The following is a 20,197-nucleotide window of genomic DNA, read 5'->3' on the forward strand; positions in this document are numbered from 1 at the left end:
TCTCAACATGCACAGCATGAGTTACAGCCTTGAGGGGAAGAACTGAAAGGAACTGCCTGCCTTTGACCCCAGTCATGGCCCCCAAACCCTGAACTCAGGAGGGTGGGGAAGGAGCCGTTGCTTCCTTAAGGGGGGGCTTGCTGCCCCACACATGGAAGAACCACAGTATTAGAGAATGGAGCCTGGCAGCCACACATTGTTAGATGGTTTTATTTGAAATACTTTGAAGTAAACATTATAGCAAGGCACAAATGCCACTGCGGATTAAATAGATATGTGATGGCTTGGGAGGGACACCCCCCCTCCCCACCCCCTGCTATTGTTACTATAGCTAGGCTACCTTGTAAAACATTCCCTAGACTAAAATGTACACAGTATCAAAAAATACAAAGGGTTTTATCAAAACACATTTCAGACGAGAAAGTGAGCAATTCAAATGCAATAAGATAAATAGGTTTTTTTTCCTTTTTTAAAATTATTTATAGTAAACAATGAGCAGGGTTCAGACTCAAAACATAAAAACCGTATAAAAAAAGTTAAGTATTACACAAAGCATGAGGAATAAGCACAGGTGAGGGGGAAACGGCACAGACGGGGGAGACGAGTCAATGCAAGTGTGGAAAGGAAACTCCAGAATCAATTCGGCCAATTGAGCAGAGGTGGGAGGGGCAGGGAAGAGATATAATGTAGTTCCTCAAGAGCGGGAGCACTTGGAAGAGAACGAGGCAGGGAGATCTCTTGGAGCAAGCGTCTTCTTGTCCTCACTTTGCTGGGGGTGATCTGGAAAGCTCCATTCTGAAACGACGATAGGCGGCCGGCCATGCTATACTTGGCAGCTGGATATGTCAACAGACAGACAGGTTCTGCGTCCTTGAATACAGCTTCTCCTGCAGCTCCCTTTTCACATGACTGAAATTCTTACGGGACGATCCTGCTCTGGCTGATACAGCAAGAGAAGGAACCAAACACAGGCAGAACAATATGCTAAGCTTACAAGGAAGGAGAATCTTGAGACTCTGGGCCGGATCACACAGGGCCTGAATGGGCAGCTTAGGCATGAGAGACAACGTGGGAGCAAACCCTCTAGTGTAGACATTTAATCGTGCAGAATTTTATCACGTATGCAACCCAATTCTTATTTAAATGTCATATGCCCAGTGAGAGAAAAGCATCCTGCAGTCTATCATATATGTCACTAATACTCCCAGGCCAGGTATGTGCATGTGGGATAATTAGTGAAAGCTTGTACTTTGGCTTGCAAGAAGCTCCAGCACAACCCGGCCCAGTTCTGAACACAGGAGAGCTCCAATTGGGGCCAACATTGAGGCTGATTATTGTATAGACACACAGTGGGAACCTAGAAACTCCATATGTGCAAAATTTAACCCACGTAAGGTGAATGTTTAGTGGCACCGAATCTCTTCTAGGAAAAAAAATGACCAATTTTGTTTTTGTGTTCTGCATGGGTAGAGGACCAGACTCATGGAGTGCCTGAAAGGTGAAGCCAGCATGATTTTAGGGAAGGAAAGCCTCTGTGGATTCACATCTCAAGAGAAAAGTGTTGACCCAGGCTTTGCAGCCCAGACAGAATGCCTGGCAGGCTTGGGTAAGGAACTGAAGTGGAAGGCAATGCTTGTTATGAAAAGAAGAAGAAGAAGGACAGGAAAACTGAGGTGGAACTGTTGGCTGAGGCCTTTAGTGGGACAAGAGTGGTCCTGCTGTTCCTGGAAAAGGGGGGGGGGGAGAGAGAGACACACACACACACAAAGCAGAAAAGTGCTCCTGACCCTGAAGGTTCAGACATGGTTCAGCTGGACATCCTCATCACATTCTACTTCCCCCTCTCATAATTGTTACATATTCAGTGCTACAGAGACGGTGGCAGTTTGCCGTTTTGATTTCCCTTCCTAATTAAAGTGAATGGAATGCCGCGCCCATTCCATGAAATGAACAGCGTGTTTAAGAACCCCACCCCCCCTTCCAATCAACATTTAGAGTGAGGCAAAACACGCTCTTTAAATATTTGGAGATTTGGGGTGTTTGTTCTGCGTGCTGGGCTTTTCTGCATCACAGGACGTGGGGTCGCCCTCAGAGTCCTGGCTCTTTGAACCACCTCCTTCCTCACCCGCAGTGTTCATCTTGCCATTTGGCTCTGCAAGTCCGTTCTCGCTTGTCTCCATTTGCTGAGCCGCTTTTTCAGAATCTGGCTCAGGCTCAGGCTCCTCCTGTTCCTCCTCCGGATCTTTCACTTTATGAACAATGAAGAGGTGCCTGTTCAGAGAGATGTGAGACGTGTAGCACAAGCCACAGAGCTGGCACTGGTACGTGGAGCTGTCCGTCTTGTGCCGAGGTATGTGTTCCAGAAATTCACTCTCAGCGGCCGTTGCAAATCCACACTTGGCGCACTTCCAGTGTGCCTTCAGTTTTTTTGCTGGTGGATCTTCAGATCCCGATGCCGTAGTTTCCGTTTGGTCCAAACCACCTGCAGATACCCTCTTTGGATATTTTGCCTAGGAAATAAACACATGGCTTTAGTGCGCCAATCAGCACCGTAAGACAACGTTCCCGCCCACCATGGGTGCACTGCGAATACAGAGAGAGATCCCCAAAGGGCATCTTTTCCCAACCAGGAGCCCTCCAGATGCCGTTGGACCACAACTCCCGTCGGACCCACCCACCATGGCCAATGCTCAGGGATGATGGGAGCCCAACAAGACCTGGAGAGCATTTGGTTTGGGAAGGCTGCCGTAGGGTATCACATCCATGTCCCCTTCCCTGGCCTCCTCGCTTAGCAAACCAAGCCATTATGTGACAGAGGAAGCCTGTGCGCAACTCCTGTATCCCTGGTCAAGCCTTCTGCCTGGTCAAGGAACATGCTATGGCCACAGTGGCCTTGCACAGTGCTTTCACTATGATGTGTGTGCGCGGGGAGGAGCGAGAGCACACAAAAATCTCTATTACACCCTATGGAGAGCAGATCCCTTCAGATGTGGGTGCTGTACTCGCAGTGGACCTGACCAGGCCATAGACCACTCCCCAGATCTGATCTATTTTTATGCTTGGGATGTGAAGCATGTGGCCTTCCGGAGGTTGCTGGACTGTAGCTTCCATCCTCCCTGACCACTGGCTAAGCTTAATAGGAGTTGCCGTCCAATAACCTCTGGAAGTCTTCCATCCCTGACAAACACACAAATGCAATTTGTGGGAGGAGACGGGAAGAAAGATCTAGCAATTGCTGCCACCAATGCTTTGCATAAAAAAGGACAAAAGCTGCTGGAAGTGGATGCTCCTTCCAGGTATCACTAATTGTATTAATTGCCTCATCTGCATTTCATTGTTCTCCATGTGGAAAATTCTCTGTCCCATCTCTAACGATGCCAAAAGATGTCCAACATGACCTGCCATCAGCTCCCTAGTATCTAATTTCTCCTCACATTCCGCCTGGTTATCTTCAGTTTAATTACTCAATTAGTCCAGATTATAATATAAATTTCTTCAGTGCACAGGACTGTAATTTAACTAGTAAACAAGACGAGAGTTAATTTATAAGAGACATGGGCTCAGAGGATAGACGGACTAGATAGACTGAAACTTCCCTACAGATTTTTTTAAAAACCACATTTTTAATGGGAGATCTAGCAGTTCCTCCAAAAGATTGTTTTGTATATAATCTATATCTATACAGAATTCAAATCCTGATGGAAAGAAAAAGCTGAAAATGAATTCCACAGGCCACACGAGGAAGGCAGTTCTTGAAGGAGGCCACAAAACTGTGGAAGGCAAGCACATGAGATAGAATTACATATTATTTAAGAAAAGCATGGTAGATTACTTTTGTCAAGTCTTCTGCCGGAGCTTTGGTTTTGGATATCTGGGAAAGGTCTGGGTTTTTGATGCCGTGCATGAGGCTGATGTGGCTCTCTAGCATGGACAGCTGAGGAAATGTCTGGATTTCATCTGTGCAGTACCTTAAAAATACAAAGCAAAATAGTATCATGATCTAAGTAGCATTTCTTTTTCATATTTTTTTTAGAAAATATTTTTATTGGATTTTGGTAATGTAAGTGTCTATACAAATATATAAGCAGAAAAAGGTAAAATGGAATAAAAATAAAATATGCAATATAAAAATAACAAAAGGAGCAAACAGATTCATGATAAAGAAAAGGTGTTATATCACAAGTTAAAGGGAGGATAAACACAGTTCTTCCACAAATCTATGACATTTTTAAAGCTGTCAAGAAGTTAACCCCAAACCTCCCTGCATAATGAAGCATCAGCATTATATCAGTAGTATTCCGCCTTTCATCCCTTACCTATTCTCCTACTTGTCTGTTGGTTCCCCACAACTATCAATATATTGATTGCAAGTTTCTTGGGGCATGGACCTTATCTTTCTGCTTATGCAAGTAGCTCAAAAATGGACATTTTATTTTGATTCAGAGGACAGTCATCAAAGCCACCTGCACAAATAACCCATTCCAGTTCTGCCCCCTCAAATGGTTTCAAATGTATTATTATTATTGTTGTTGTTGTTGCTGTTATTATTAATATTATTAAAATTTGTATATCATCCATCATCAAAAGATCACAGGGTGGTTTACATTTTAAAAACACAAAAATACCTATCATAATAATAGAAGAAAAACAATAATACCGTATTTTTCGCTCTATAACACGCACCTGACCATAACACGCACATCGTTTTTAGAGGAGGAAAACAAGGGAAAAAATTCTGAATGAAACAGTGGATGTATCATTTTTGTGCTTCATGCTGTGGCCACAGACATGTGATCTGATGGTGAATTTGGGGTAGCTCAATGCAAAGATCCTGAGGATCCATGTGGATCCATGCTTTTTAACCACATTTTTGCACCATTGCAGCCCCAGGCAACAGTGGGTGTGTGATTTTTGGGGGGCAGGCTGCTATGTGATCTGATGGTGAATTTGGGGTGGCCCAATGCAAAGATCCTGAGGATCCATGTGGATCCATGCTTTTTAACCACATTTTTGCACCATTGCAGCCCCAGGCAACAGTGGGTGTGTGATTTTGGGGGGGGCAGGCTGCTATGTGATCTGATGGTGAATTTGGGGTGGCCCAATGCAAAGATCCTGAGGATCCATGTGGATCCATGCTTTGTAACTACATTTTAAGTGGGGAGTGAAGGAAAAACACAGAAGGGACAAGAGAGCGGTGTGCAGAGAAGCAGCTGGCTAAGAAAGCAGGAGAGGGATTTAACGGGAGGGAGAAAAGAAAGGCAAAAGTTTCCCCAAACCGAAGCCAGCTCTCTCTCTCTCTCCTGCATGTTTTCTGGCTGCCTGCGAGGAGCACGGAGAGGAATTAGAAGGAAAGACCTCTGCTTTCCCCTCTGCTTGCCTGGAGGGGAGGGGATTTGCCTGCTCTTTGTTCCGTTTGAGCAAACACAGCAACGAAACAGAGGAGGGTGGGCAGTAAGACCCTGAGGCAGAATGCAGGAAAGCAACCACTTCCTCTTTTCAGGTTTCCCTCTCCGACACAACGCACGATTTGATTTTTGCTGATTTTTGTTCCTGCGCTCCCCTAATCGGCTCCAGGGACCCCCCCCCCCCCACACTCGCTCCATAACACGCACAGACATTTCCCCTTCCTTTTTAGGAGAAAAAATCTGCGTGTAATAGAGAGAAAAATACGGTACATTGGATGACATGAGGCTCTCAAACATTTTTCCTTCTTAGTTACTACAAAAGACCAAAAGCAATCTATGTATACATCCACTTCCAAGAGCCATCTATTTCTATTCCAGCAGCACCATGGCAAACTTGTGCCCCTTTACAGCTCTTCTCTGTACAATGGCAAAGGATAACAACGACTTCCCTTTTAGAGAATCAATAATTTAAAAAAGAATCAAGCGAGAGCAGAATGTGTTTCATCCGTGAGGGAAATGTCAACATTTGTGTCCACATTAGAACTTTCAAGACTAAATTGCCAGATGTACTTGTACAAGAAAATGTACTGTGTATCAGTGAAAGTCACATTCCTGCTCAGAATCAGAGTCTCCTTGGTCATGGATGTCATGAGGAGATGTGTCACATTTGTGTAATACAGCATTATAAAAGCATCAGTACAAACCTTAACATGCGAGTCTGTTACTAAAGGTGATCATGAAAGTACTGGATGTCCATATTTTATGCACAGTCGTTCAACTAGCAAAATGTTGGCATTTAAATACATTTATTCATCAAAATAATAATATTGCAATACTTTCAGAGCACGCATCATTTTACAGAGTTACATCGGCGGCTACGCTTTAGCAGTTAGCAGTCACCTGTAGACTTGCAGGAAATTTATTTAGTGGTTTGTCTCATTTGTGTCCTCACCTTTCCCTTCAAATTACAAAGACTAGTCTCTCATTTCATCCACACAACCACCCTGGGAAGGAGGCTAGGCTGAGAGGCAGTCATTTGTTCAAGGTCAGCTTCATGACTTTGAACTTGGATCTCCCACCACCAAACCAGGCAGTCTAGACACTAGGTAAAAAGGTAAAGGTAAAGGACCCTTGGATGGTTAAAACCCACTCAAAGGTGACTATGGGGTTGCAGGGCTTATCTCGCTTTCAGGCCGAGGGAGCCAGCGTTTGTCCACAGACAGCTTTCCGGGTCATGTGGCCAGAATGACTGAACCGCTTCTGGTGCAACAGAACACTGAGACAAGCCAGAGTGCATGGAAAAGTCGTTTACCTTCCTGCCGCAGTGGTACCTATTTATCTACTTGCCCTGGTGTGCTTTCGAACTGCTAGGTTGGCAGAAACTGGGAGAAAGCAACAGCAGCTCACCACTGTTGCATGGATTCAAATTGCCAACCTTCCAATCAGCAAGCCCAAGAGGCTCAGTGGTTTAGACCACAGCGCCACCTGCTCTCCTCCTGTGGGCTATTCCAATCAGGTGTCTGCGCTAAGTTCGGCATCAATATGGCGAGCCCTGGGGAGTTGAGGTGCACCAGGTTGCTCAAGGAGGGGTGAACTAGCCCAGGTTGGAGACGGAGCAGGTAAAAACTCCCATGCCAATCAGTAGTGGGACTGTGCCTGTGAAGAGCCACTGCAGCCTTACCTGGGCAAGACAGCGAAACCCAGACTCTAACCACTACACCACACTGGCTCCAGCAAAGTTAATATAAAAGGAACTAAGCATTCTACATTTGCTTAGATATAGCCCAGTGCTTGCATCATTAATGCCTAACGTGCTTCAGTCTTACCATGGAATCTAGCTGTGAAACCTAAAAATGAACCTGAGCTAGTGCAAGGTCCTTTGTTCTAAGCTATGCCCTAAAAAGCCTTAGATATGGCCCATTACAAAGCACTTTTTTTAGCCTGGAAGACTCATAGAATTTTTCAGGAAAACAGTTGTGTACTCACCAGCAGGTGTAAACTTTCTTTGCTGTGTCATGGTTATTGCGTACATGTCTGTGCAGACTATTGGAGGCGTTGAATGACCGCTCACACTGCCGACAGGGATATCTTTTCACATTCTATGAGAGGAATGGGAGCGTTAGTCCTGACAGCAAGAATGAGCTGCCTCCTTTTTTTTGGTCTTGATCTGTGCAAAAGAATCCACACAATCTAGATTCATGTACAGTCATACCTCTGGTTACGTACTTAATTCATTCTGGAGGTCTGTTCTTAACCTGAAACTGTTCTTAACTTGAAGCACCACTTTAGCTAATGGGGCCTCCTGCTGCTGCCGCACCGCCGGAGCACGATTTCTGTTCTCATCCTGAAGCAAAGTTCTTAACCCGAGGTACTATTTCTGGGTTAGCGGAGTCTGTAACCTGAAGAGTATGTAACCTGAAGCGTATGTAACCCGAGGTACCACTGTACTAGCATCTGTAATGCATCTGCCTGTAGCCTTGATCTGACAAAGTGTACTTTTGTGAAACAGGGTAAACACATTTAAGAGTCCTGGCCAATTGTGGCCCAGACATGTTTTCTTCGAGAGTCACTGTGCTCACCATAGAGACATGCAATTGACCTGCTACAAACATGTCTCTCTTGTAGCATAAAAAGCAGCCCTTGGCCATAAACCTGATAAGCTTGCCTTGAGCCAGTTCCCCATCTGCAGAATGCGAATGTTCATGATCTAATTTATAAGATTTTTGTGGAGAAGAATCCAGATAATGCTTATGCATTTGCAGTCAATACAGTTTCAGAAACATATGGTCTTAAAAGGGGAACACATGGAGAGAGAGAAAGAAACATACTCTGAAGTTTATCTCTGATGCTGCCATAGGACTGCAGAGACCAAAAAGAACGAAGCATCTACTCAGGCTCTCACCCTGCTACAAGGTTTATGTAATAAGCAGTAGCAATTTTATTTGTTTAGCTGTAAGCTATAACAAACATAAAAAGGTATGCTATGAGGTTTAGATTAGATTTGCACATTGCTTCTTATTACGAAGGTCCTGAAATAATTTTCAAACAAAACGAACTCCACACAACCATTATTAAAAACAGATGCAACAGTACAGCCATATCATTGGTGCTGCCTAAATGTGCAGGAAACCAAAAACTTGTTCCCCTGGAGCTCAAACAATGACAGGCACGCTGCTGAAGAGTTTTAGATGAATCCTGTGGGAAAGAGGAACAAAATATAGCCCCCAGACCCTTACCTTTCCATGGCTTTTCCTCATATGGGACACATAGGTTTCTCGGTCAGGGATGCACTGCGAACACTCCCGACACGTCCAGCTGCAGGGTTTTGGCTTGGGTTTTGATTCTGGGCTCGTCCCTTTTGTGGGCAAAGAGGTCTGGGAAGTACCATTGATTACTGACAGCTCCTTTGATGCTGGAAGTACATTGCTGTTAGTTGCTGTTTCTGTCTTCTGTCGGAAGCTAGCGAGATCTTCAGGATTCTCAGGGACCCCATGGACGCTCTAATAAACAAAAACAAAAAAAAATCAAGCCTCAGCATTAGAACAGGGCAAAGGGAAGTTGCCTATTTTCCTAAAATAGCAGGAAACTGCTCTGCTTAACAAAAGCATATCATTTCCCACCTCCTTCTGTTTTAGACAGCCCAGGACTAAGATAGAGATTATGTCCATAGCCATTAGGCTATGTTAACGCTAACACAGTATGATTCATTCCATAAACACAGTGAGAAACTATGCACTTAAATTATAACAGAAGAGCACAGTGTGTTTGCAGCAGACTTAAGACTGAATTCACAGTTTGGAGGATTGTGAAAAAGTGCTGCTGCTGTAGAGTGCTGCCTCCTCTGCCTCTGTGCGGCACGCTATGGTTTGATCAAACCAAGTAACAGTTTGCAGACACATCTGAACTGGCAAACTAAAGTTTGAGCAAGCCCTCCAAACTGGGATTGCAAATCCTAGTTTGGAATGCTTGACCAAAGGAAAAGGGAGTGTGAGAGCACAGTGTTTGTTCACAATCCTCAATACCCACATCAGGCTTGGCCCAAGGATGTGATTTGAGGAAACTGCACCCCGGTTTGTACTCAATTAAACTCTGAACCAATCCAAAGTTGCAGGGTGCATGTATACGTGAATGTTTGAATTGAGTCTTGGTGCCCTCATTCATAATCCAAGAGTAGGTTCACAGGATTTGAATTTCAACCTAAGAGTCCTGTGGCATTTTAAAGAAAACAAATGCATTGTGCCTTGAGCTTCTGTAGACAAGGGTCTACTTTGCAATCGAAGACGTTGTTACAAATAGCACTGTTCAATTTGCCATAGCAGCAGCTAACATATACAAGGATTATACAGCTCAGTCAAGTGTCTGATAAATCCTTGTATTCGTTAGCTGCTGCTACGGCAAATTGAACAGTGCTATTTGTAACAATGTCTTCGATACCTGTCAAGAGATGGACAAGTTTTTGCTGGCTCAACCAAGATGCCTTTCTAGATAATAAGGATGTGATATTTCTCTCTTGGTAGCATCATGAAAGGCAATATATGCAAAGATAATGAGGGAGATTCTGATTTTTGTCATCTCTCCCTTTGGCAAATGCTGATGACATAGTCTGAAATCATAATGCCATGAAACCTCTTCCTTGAGTACAAAAGTGGCGGGTGGTCACTGTTGCTTTTCAGATAGAAAGACACAGGCAAAATTCAACTAGATGCTGCAGTTAAATCATTCAGCCTCTCCAATACATGTTTTGAAGAGTGCTTCTGTAAAATATTTTCTTGCTTGTGAACAGCCTGAACGACAGGAAGGAAAGAAGCCTAGCTTGTAACCCAAGAGGAAGGAACCTGCAACCCTCTAGACGGTGGATTCCAACTTCCATCATCCTTACCACTGGCCTTGTTGGCTGGAACTGATGGGAGTTGGAATCCAACAAGACTTGAGAGTCACAGATTTTGCAGCTCTTAAGTTTTCCAGGGAATTTTGGAGGCATGAAGAGAATCCACATGCCTGATACACTTATTTATTAGAAGAATTTTTATTTTCGCCCTTCAATCATATTTTCAGGGGAATTTACACAAAGAACAATAAAATGTGGGGGGGGAGCATGCATGTGCACATACAGAAACGCACATATACACAACAAGCTAAAACCCACAAAATTGTAAAAGCAGCATTAAACAGTTAACAGGCTTAAACCTGCATTTTAAAAGCTTTAGATAGTATTTGGCACTGAAAAGAGAGCATTCCACAACTGGTCTTCAGGCACATACTACTCCTGACAAGGGAAGAGTTTCACATATGGGCAGGTGCACATGGAGAACAGTGGCCTTTCAATTACGCTGGTCACATTGCACTGCGCCCAGAAATGAACTGGGAGGCAGTGCAGTCAGTATAGCACCAGTCTCTCAGTAAGAAATCTAGATGCTGTAGGTATTTGGACTCTTAACGCAACACACTTCCGGGAGGACTGTTTTACACGCAAATCTTTGAGTTGGTTTTGAGGCTGCTTGTGAGGATATCCACCAGTGGTGGGTAAAAAGAAAGAAGGGCAGCCGACGTGTTTCATGCAAAGCAATCTCAATTCAGAAGGTAGAAAAGTGTTCTGTGCAGGCATGGTATCCTCTTCAGTCACCCACCTTAACGTGCTGCATTAGCTGAAGTTTCTGCATATACACCAGCTGGCAATGCGGACACTTGAACACTCCCACCATCAGCCTGTTGGCATTCTGCTGGAAGTGCTCCTGCAGAAGCCTCTTCTTGTTAAAGACCGTCTCACAAGAGCATTTGTAGATCACCCTGGAACAATTGAAAAATGAATTAGCAATGAAAGTTTACTCTAAACAAAAAAAATCAACATAGAAAAAATTATTATCATCATCATTAAATTAATTATTGAAGTATTATTATTATTTATTCAACATATATACCACCCCCTTTATCAGAAGATCTCAGGGCAGTGTAGAACTTTAGAAACCCAACTCCAACAAAATGCCTTGGAAACATGTATTTAACAGGAAACATTGTTGTGATGTCACCTGGCGGATGGGCCTCAATTCTGTTTTGCTGCAAGTGGCTGTTCCCAGCAGGAACGGCTTACAGGTGACGGTTAAATCCTGCTCCATTTGGCTGAGCGCATCTGTTCCCTCTTTGTAACAGGTGCATACAGTCAAAGGAAGCAGAAGAAAAACACAGAGTCTGCTTGCTTTCACTGTGTGCGCCTGCTCCATGGAAAGAGGTGCAGCAAAAGCAGACCTGTCTTAATTCTGCATCGTTACATGAAAGGGGTGCGGGGAGAGAAACCGCTAGGGAAGGTTCATCCTTGCAAAGGGGGTTTCCCCATCCCCTTCCTGGGAAGTGTGTGCTGAGCAGAGGTTAAATTCTGCTCCATTTTGCTGCACACAACTCCCAGGGGGGGTAGAGAAAGAACTGCTTTTGCAAGAATCAGCCTTCCGCAAGTGGTTTTCCCCATCTCCTGGGAGCTGCAATTTCTCCTTCATGCATCAGTTGGATCTACCTTTAAGTGTGTGTGTGTGCTTCAGAAAGAAGGGAGGGGGCTCATTTTAACATTGCTCCAGCATGGACTTTTGATGGGTGGGTGTGTTGCCCACCTGTCAATCATGTGAAGTGGCTTGCTCACCTATCAAATTTGGCCCATGAAGCTAATCCTGATAAGGATTTGGCCCACAGAGCCAAAAAGGTTCTCCACTCCTGCTCTAAGTGCTGCTATTTATTTTAATTTGTAGTTCTCTCCGACAGGCTCTGCCTGAAGCTCCCATTACTGCTTCTCTAGCAGACAGGAGTTACAAGGCAATTTCACAGAGACATGGAATCAAAAGGAGCTTGGAGGGCATCTATTTCCAATCTTCTGCTCAATGCAGGACCTGAAATCCTGGATGCAAGTACAGCATTCCCAACAGATGGCTGCCCAACTTAAATGTAACCAGTGAAGGAGACCCCGATAGCTTGTTCGCACTGTCAAACAACTCCTACCATTGTTTCTTCTCATGGTTCGCCAAAATGGGTTTCTGTGCAATAACCATCCATTGGCTCTAGGATGCCCTCTGGAGAAACGCGTAACATCATGCAGAGCACAGGGGCTGTCTGTACGCTAACAGATGATAAATCCGTCCTTGCTTCTTTCCAAGTGTGAAAAGTCTTAGGAACAGATGGGCTACATAACTAAACATTAAGATAACTAGAAAACAAGATTTCTGCCTAACCCTTCATTTCTTTAAAAGAGAAGGTATGCAGATCCTACTAAAAACTGTCTCCACAACACAGTTTATTCTCTCACTCTCCATACAGTTGGGACAACAACGTTCTTGTAAGCCCAGTGAGGATGGGCATAGAAGGCAAACTGGGTAAAGAAGAGAAATTGGGCAATACATGTATTTAACCGGGCAGCCACTTACTGAGATGTCTTATGAGGTTCTGCGGGGTGCTGACTGGTAATGTGAGCAGTGGTGCTGTCTGCAGACTTGAAGGCCATAGGACAGAACGAACACTTGTGGAAGACTTCACAGTGCTTCTCGTGAATGTGCACTTTCAGCATAGCTTGCGACATGAAGACAACCCCACAGTGAGTGCACCTGGGAAAAGAGAGAGAGAGAGAACTAAACTTGAGCTCTGCAAACCAAAACAAAATAATCATAAGCACACACTGAGATTTCCGTGAAAGTTCAGGAAACAAGGACCCACTGAGGTCTGCCTCGTTGACCTGGAGGGAGTAGTAAAATCCACAGCATTTGTAAAATCCACAGCATTAAAGTGTTCCAGGGTCATCGATAATGGTGGTAAAGACAAAAATGAATAATAATAATAATAAATCAGGGGGGAAAGCCTGTTTTCTGAGAAGACACTCAAAAGTCCCAGTGAAATGCACACTGAAAATGTTTTAAGACCTCCAGGGATACAGCTGATACTGGGCAAAGTCACTCCAATTTGAGGGGTGTTCAAATCAAAATGCAACTGCTTGTTAGCCACAAAGGCAAGTAAGCACAGGACCAAACTTCCTTTCTATTTATTGCCTGCATTGGCCTGGGCTTCAGTGCTTTTATTCCAAGCAAATCAAGTCACTTAGGAGTCTGCTAAGGTAAAGGTAAAGGGACCCCTGACCATTAGGTCCAGTCGTGGCCGACTCTGGGGTTGCGGTGCTCATCTCGCTTTATTGGCCGAGGGAGCTGGTGTACAGCTTCCGGGTCATGTGGCCAGCATCACTAAGCCGCTTCTGGAGAACCAGTGCAACACACGGAAACGCCGTTTACCTTCCCGCCGGAGCGGTACCTATTTATCTACTTGCACTTTGCTGTGCTTTCGAAGTGCTAGGTGGGCAGGAGCTGGGACAGAGCAACGGGAGCTCACCCCGTCACGGGGATTCGAACTGCTGACCTAATGATCGGCAAGTCCTAGGCTCTGTGGTTTAACCCACAGCGCCACCCGCGTCCCTAGGAGTCTGCTAAGCACCCTTTCATTCATGCTGCACTGTTCCACCTAAGCAATAAAAAAGTATTTGGTGCTCATCTTGCTCTTGCTGCCAAACGTCCTGTTTTACATCAAGGGTGGGGAAGCTGTGGTCTCTCCAGGTGCTGCTGGACTCCCATCAGCCCCAGCCAACGTGGCCAACAGCCAGTGATGATGGCAGCTATAGTCCAGCAATTTATATTCTGCTTTCCATGGTTAAAACTATGCTCAGGAAGGCTTACAACATGAAGAAATGAATAATTACAAATATAACAAATATTGTCAGAAACAATACATTTAAAAAATCAGCAAGTACACAACCAAATTGAACAAGTTCCACATAAAACCATAAGAAGAGCTAAAAATAAAGATACAAAAAATAAATACCAATAACAGAAACAAACCCTGCTAACAACCCCCACCCTAAACAATACCCAAGAGTCTGTTCAGCAGTCTCAGGTTTTGTAGCTGGAGTCAGTCAGCGTACCACCTTTCCAGGCCAGGTGGAAAAAGGCCTGCAAGGCAGGGAGCAGGTCTTCCAGGACTCACAGCCAAGATGGCCACATCAAAAGGGCCGTAAGTTCCCTGCCTGTAGCATGAAGTCAGTATCGCATCTGTACTTCTTCAGTTAAGACATAGAAACACCAAATTTTACATCAGTTCAGTTTTCCCCCCTATGGATACTATTTATTTTTAAAATGTCTAATCCACCGTTTAACCAAATGGTAGTGAATAAAAATAAAAATGCAATATAATAAAAAACACCACCACAAACAGAACTATAAAGCATACAGAGGAAGCAAACTACGTGTCAGAATCAGACCATCACTACTTCATAACCTTTAAGAGGGCTGTGAAAGTCCATCGAAAAAGCCCTGGCATTTGCAGCATTTTCCCCTCTCTTAGCCTGCAAGCACAGAAGAACACTCATTGCCAAAGTGTCTATAAAGATGTGCCTCCTGAAGGCACGGCAGGACAAACACGCCTTATCAGCATTTGATATCCTGAAATTGTCAGCCTGTCTGATCACCAAACAAGTTGGCAGCCAAGCTGTGTGGCGTGAAAAGGATTTGATAAGATTTTAAGCTCAATTCCCCCTCGCCCCATTCTTCCCCGCTCGGTGTGCATTAAATGTCACGGCACATCTTCCTCGTGCACCACCGCCCCTCAATTGAGCACAAACCTGTAGCCAACTTTGCGGGAGTAATGAAGGCAGTTCTCCTTGACGTGGGTTTGGAAATAGGCCGACCGGCAAATGGCGCCACACTCTGGGCAGCAATAAGGGGATTTGTGAGCATGGATTCTTTGATGAGCACAGTAACTGCACTTGTTGGGCAACAGCATCTGGCATACTTGACAAGTCTAAAGGAAGAAAAGGAGACGCCACAATTAGCCATTCCTGCTGCAAACTTCACAAGAACTTCTACCAACAGAACTTCTTACGTAAATCCTATGGTCTCCCTTTATCTTCTTACCTTTGCCATGCCACTTCCGTGTTCTATAGGGTGCCCACATACCGCTGGCATTAAATGGTATCCCTACAAATGAGAATTTGGCTTTCTTTGGCAAGCATTTTTCCCCCAGGGGTGTGTGTAAAAAGAAAGAGAGATCTAACATATTGCTTATTCTACTTTCCAAACACCAGGACCACGTTGTAAAGAGAGCTGTCAGGATTTTCCAGTGACAAGTCGTTCCAAAGTCAAATCCTAACGTACTTACCAGTAGAAAGAATTCTGAGGAAGCACTTAAGCCAGGCAACTGTCTTTCCAAGCCAACTTAACATTAGCACCATGTTTTCTGGCACCTGAGCAAGGGAATTTCAAGGCCTCTCCCAGATCCCTACCCAAAGTGGTCCCTTTTGCAACTGCCATAGTTTGTAAGGCCCAGAGTTCAAAAGCAATGGACATCCAGATAGCGGGAATTATCAATGCAACTGTCTTGGAGCTGGGTACACATGGCTGAGCAACGATGTGATGATGCTGTTATCTTTGAAGCAGGAAAAGAAATAATGAAATTCCAAACACCTCTATTTATTTATTTAGCATCAATAGAACACCAACATATTTCATATCCAGAGTTCTCTGAACCCAGTGATTAGGGATAGCCCAAATGACTGGTAAATGTCTCTGGCTTAGCAACCATTTACTGAAAAAGCTTACCAGAGATCTTAGGCTTGGAGGTCTCTCTCCTTGTTTTCTGAATGTGCTCTTTTTTAGCCAACTGGCTCTGCAGATGAAATGATGTGCTGTGGTCCAAACCTACTCCTTCCTTGGGCCTGAACCAGTTTCCACTGTATCTCCTTATGGGTTTGGGAAAGAAGGAACCTCTTGGAGGGTGTACTGCTCTCTCCATCTCCAAGTGACAAGTCCAAGAGGCACCTCATGCTTACAGGCCAGTAGCACAACACCCACTCCCACCATCCCACAGCTCTCCTCCCTGTGCTGGCTACCTTCTTATGTGAGGTTCTGCAAGCAGCATAGAGTAAAGGTCATCCCACAGTCTCCAGATCAAGCCATGAGCTGACAATGCCGACAAGTTGTGCCTTTCCAACCACTGTGCGTCACAACCAAGCTAGGTGGCCTTAATGGCGAAGCTGTTGGCTCCCAGTCACAAATCCCAAGCAGCTAAGGCAGGACTGAGAATACACACATCTGAATTACAACTCCAAGCTCTCTGTTAACAGGTTATCATTTCCAAAACATCCCAAGACTTGCCTCTCCATGTCACTTGGAACTGCAGCATTAGGAAAGCACAAGTAGTGCGACACGCCTACCAGCTATAATCTGGTGTCCTCAACCAATGTCCAAGTCTTGATATCTATTTGTACACGGCATTAATTTACAAGCTGTTGCCATCCACAGTGACCCTCTGGCCTAAACAAATGCTCAAGTTCAAAATGTAAGATCGCCCAAGTTTTCAAGAGCTGGAGAACCAAAGAAACAATCACTTCTGAAGCTGCTCAGGCATCATGCCCAGATCCAAACAGTTTGGTTAGTGGCCAGGCTTTCAAGAACTGAACCCAGGATGGCTGTGTCCAAGGCCAGTGAACTACCTACAGCGATAGCCAGGACAGCTGAGCACTGTGCAACTAAACTCCTAGAGATATCCTGCAAAAAGCATTGATTGGATTGCATTAACTCCAGTTAGCCCAGCATCTACAACCAAAGAAGGCAAGGGTAGATAGTGGACCACTAGCCAATTTTGCGGTGGACCTACTGGCACCTGCTCATTGCTGGGATTCTTGCAGTGAATGCAATTTGCTATGTGTAGCCTTCTACGATCCAACAAGGCGCTTCTTAAGCTAAAATCAGTTGAGTTAGACATTAACAATTAAAGAGAATCGAAGTACACACTCTTGCTTCTGTGGATCACGAATGACATCAACCCACTCCTGGTCTACACAACAGGGCACACAGTCAGCACTTCTGCTTCCTGGGCCTTCTGTGCTTTGATTCAACCCTAAACATCTTTCCTTTCTCTGCCCTTGAACTCTTGTCACTCTCCGTCTGCAGTTTCCTGCCTCCCACCAGTCATGGCTATTCTTGAAGCCCACGTCATGGCTTGCTGCCAATACAGACAATTTGGATTTGACAGAGGATTGTGCCCTGACACTGCAAGACAGCTCTCCTGCTGATCATTCCATTTTCCTACGTACGTTTCTACACAAGTTACAGCAATTTCATCAGAGGCCTTATCATTGTCCCTGAAAGACTCGCAATCCAAGTACTGAATGTTTACTTGACTTACGTACATATGTTTCTATTAATAGCCTCAGAATGGTTTTAAATAGTTACCTATTTGTATTTTTATTCTGTGCTTTTAGAATGCCTTTAGTTATTGTTAATATAACCGGTTATCACACACCCCCTAAAAATTTGGACCTTTGGGCCTCAAAACACAGTAAACACTGAAATTCCAGACTAAAAGCTCAGGAAGAACAGTCCAGAATTTCAACAGCCTACAAACCTGCCTCTTCCCATCTCCTTGTCCCTTAAGATCAACACTGGACTGCATCCCTGCAGGTGGCAAGGAGTGTCAGACAGCAGAACGCTTCTGACCCCTTTCCGTATTCCCCTACAGAAAAAACCTCTGCATGTGGAAAGCTTGCACACCAAAGAGGATGAAACTTCTTCCTGACATATTAGCTGTCTATGTGTGAAAAGATTTTTACACAATGGGAAATTTAAGGATACTGTTCCCCCCACTGCCAGCAGGTTTAAATAGCACAGATGGGGAAAGACTACTGGAACTATGGAATTTCAACATTTAGTATACTCTGGGGCCCAAAGGTCCTGATTCGCAGAGAGATTGTGGTGGTTGCTTTAATTGGAGTCATTGCTTATGATGCTTAAATCGGGAGTTGGTCTAAGATTCTTCTTCCACAGCAGCTGCCTGATACACATTCAGAATTCAATTTATTCATGCTACTGTTTCATCAAGACCATCCAGTCTAATTTTGTGAAGTGGAAACATTTATATAAAAACTGAAATTATCATAGGCTTATGCAAATAACGCAAGTTACTGAAAAGCTGTGATAAGAAATGTGAGTAAAAAGGAGGGAAATTTGGGTAATAATCCACAACCATTTAAGCCATAGAAGTTTTTCCTACCGAATTCTGTATGTTGTGGATTTAACCTTTTTTATCTACTGTTGTATGATATGTATGCCCTTGTTGTATGATATCTATGCCCTTGATGTCTGGGAAATACTTAAGAAGGCTTTGCCAATGAAAGCTACCAATTTATCTCAAAATTTAAATTCTAAGGTCCTCCCAAGCCTCATGAGCTTCACCAATTCATTGGAGTCAAATCTCTACTATCATTTATCTCCTTTTCATTTATCTCAGCTCTTCTTCACTTTATGCTCCCATCATTGCATCAGGCTGTAGCAGAGCGATCGATGGGAGCAGGACCACTCCATTAGCTCTGCTGAGGAACCAGCTCCACATGGAGCCTCCTCTCCATAAATGGCTTCCATTCCAGTTGGTCATTATAAGAACAACTATGCAAAAGAGCTGGTGCCTGCGTTTGCTTGTTTCCCTTTTCCCTCCTCATTCCTTTGTCCTGTGTCTTTTAGACTGCAAATCTGTGGGCAGGAACTGTCTTGTTTCATTAATCTTATGTAAGTCTCTCTTGAAACCTTTTGGTTGAAAAGTAGAGTACATTAATAAATTAATCTATAGCGAAACAGTTGTGCTGGTCCTTGATCATCTAAGTCAGGCATCCCCAACCTTCGGCCCTCCAGATGTTTTGGCCTACAACTTCCATGATCCCTAGCTAACAGGACCAGTGGTCAGGGATTATGGGAATTGTAGTCCAAAACATCTGGAGGGCCGAAGGTTGGGGATGCCTGATCTAAGTAGTACTTCAGGGTCTCTGTTGTTTCTAGCCTCCTAAACATCTGGTGTACTGTCAGGCAGATCTTCAGGGAGAGGGAGGTTAGGTGGGGAGAGAATCTAGTTTAGAAAAGGATGTTGGTAAAATAGTAGTTTTACCAGTTCCCACTCACTATCTCCCGCAAAACCACGAAGATACTTAACTACTGAATAATGCTTAGCAATTGGGTAGAAACTACAATGGTACTATCTGTTTAATTAAAGGGAAATAGATAAAAAATAATCAGGCAGAACCCAGCACCAAATGTTGCATTTCCGTTGTATGTTCCCGAGGGAAAAGTAACTTCTGACTTTGACGCTTTCACTGCAAAATAAAACTAAAGTGTGCATTAAGTAAATGGAGTACACATATTCTCAGATTTCTAAAGTGAAGAGATTCCCTTCCTTAAGTAAATGCTACCATTGAGGCAGCTGCCCATCCCATAATGCTACCTGAGCAAAAGACTTGCACATCCCTTACCTGCTACTCTGAATCTCTCTCATCCTAGTGTTTCATTGCGGTAGCTTGTATTTAATCAAATACCGTATTTTTCGCACCATAGGACGCAGTTTTTCCGTCTTAAAAACTAAGGGGAAATGTGTGTGCGTCCTATGGAGCGAATGCAGGCTCCCAGGCTTCAGCGATAGCAAGGCAAAGCCTCCGAAGCCTGCGCTCCAGAGGCTTCCCGTTGCTTCCGCTGAAGCCAGGAGAGTCTGCTCTTTGAGGCTGGCGGGGGAAAAGCAGCGCTTCCCCCATCGCCAGCCCCAGAGGATGGGGGGCAGCAGGAAGGCGCGCGACGCCTTCCCGCTACTCTCCAACCCTCCTGTGGGCTTTTGCGGGAGATGGGGGAATTCCCCCACATCCCGCTAAAGCAGGCAAAAGCCACACGCTCTTTAAAGAGGCTCCGTGGCTTCTGCTGGCTTTTCTAGGAGGTGGGGGAATTCCCCCACCTCGCAGAAAAGCC

The 20,197-nt window shown here is 44.5% G+C and overlaps 1 protein-coding gene across 2 annotated transcripts in view; it reads right to left on the reverse strand.

Annotated features, from left to right (window-relative positions):
- Nucleotides 1-194: 194 nt before the first annotated feature.
- The window catches only part of ZNF592 (zinc finger protein 592), a 45,475-nt gene continuing 25,472 nt past the window's right edge, over nt 195-20,197 (reverse strand). For both annotated transcript variants that reach the window (XM_028707181.2, XM_028707182.2), the window contains exons 3-9: nt 15,040-15,218; nt 12,809-12,985; nt 11,033-11,192; nt 8,642-8,905; nt 7,392-7,504; nt 3,833-3,968; nt 195-2,510 (exon numbers count right to left, since the gene is read on the reverse strand). In XM_028707181.2, coding sequence (XP_028563014.2) covers nt 2,016-2,510; nt 3,833-3,968; nt 7,392-7,504; nt 8,642-8,905; nt 11,033-11,192; nt 12,809-12,985; nt 15,040-15,218 — 1,524 coding nt within the window. In that variant the 3' untranslated portion in view covers nt 195-2,015. The remainder of the gene's footprint in view (nt 2,511-3,832; nt 3,969-7,391; nt 7,505-8,641; nt 8,906-11,032; nt 11,193-12,808; nt 12,986-15,039; nt 15,219-20,197) is intronic.

Source organism: Podarcis muralis, chromosome 14 (assembly GCF_964188315.1).
Source record: "Podarcis muralis chromosome 14, rPodMur119.hap1.1, whole genome shotgun sequence".
Lineage (NCBI taxonomy): Eukaryota > Metazoa > Chordata > Lepidosauria > Squamata > Lacertidae > Podarcis > Podarcis muralis.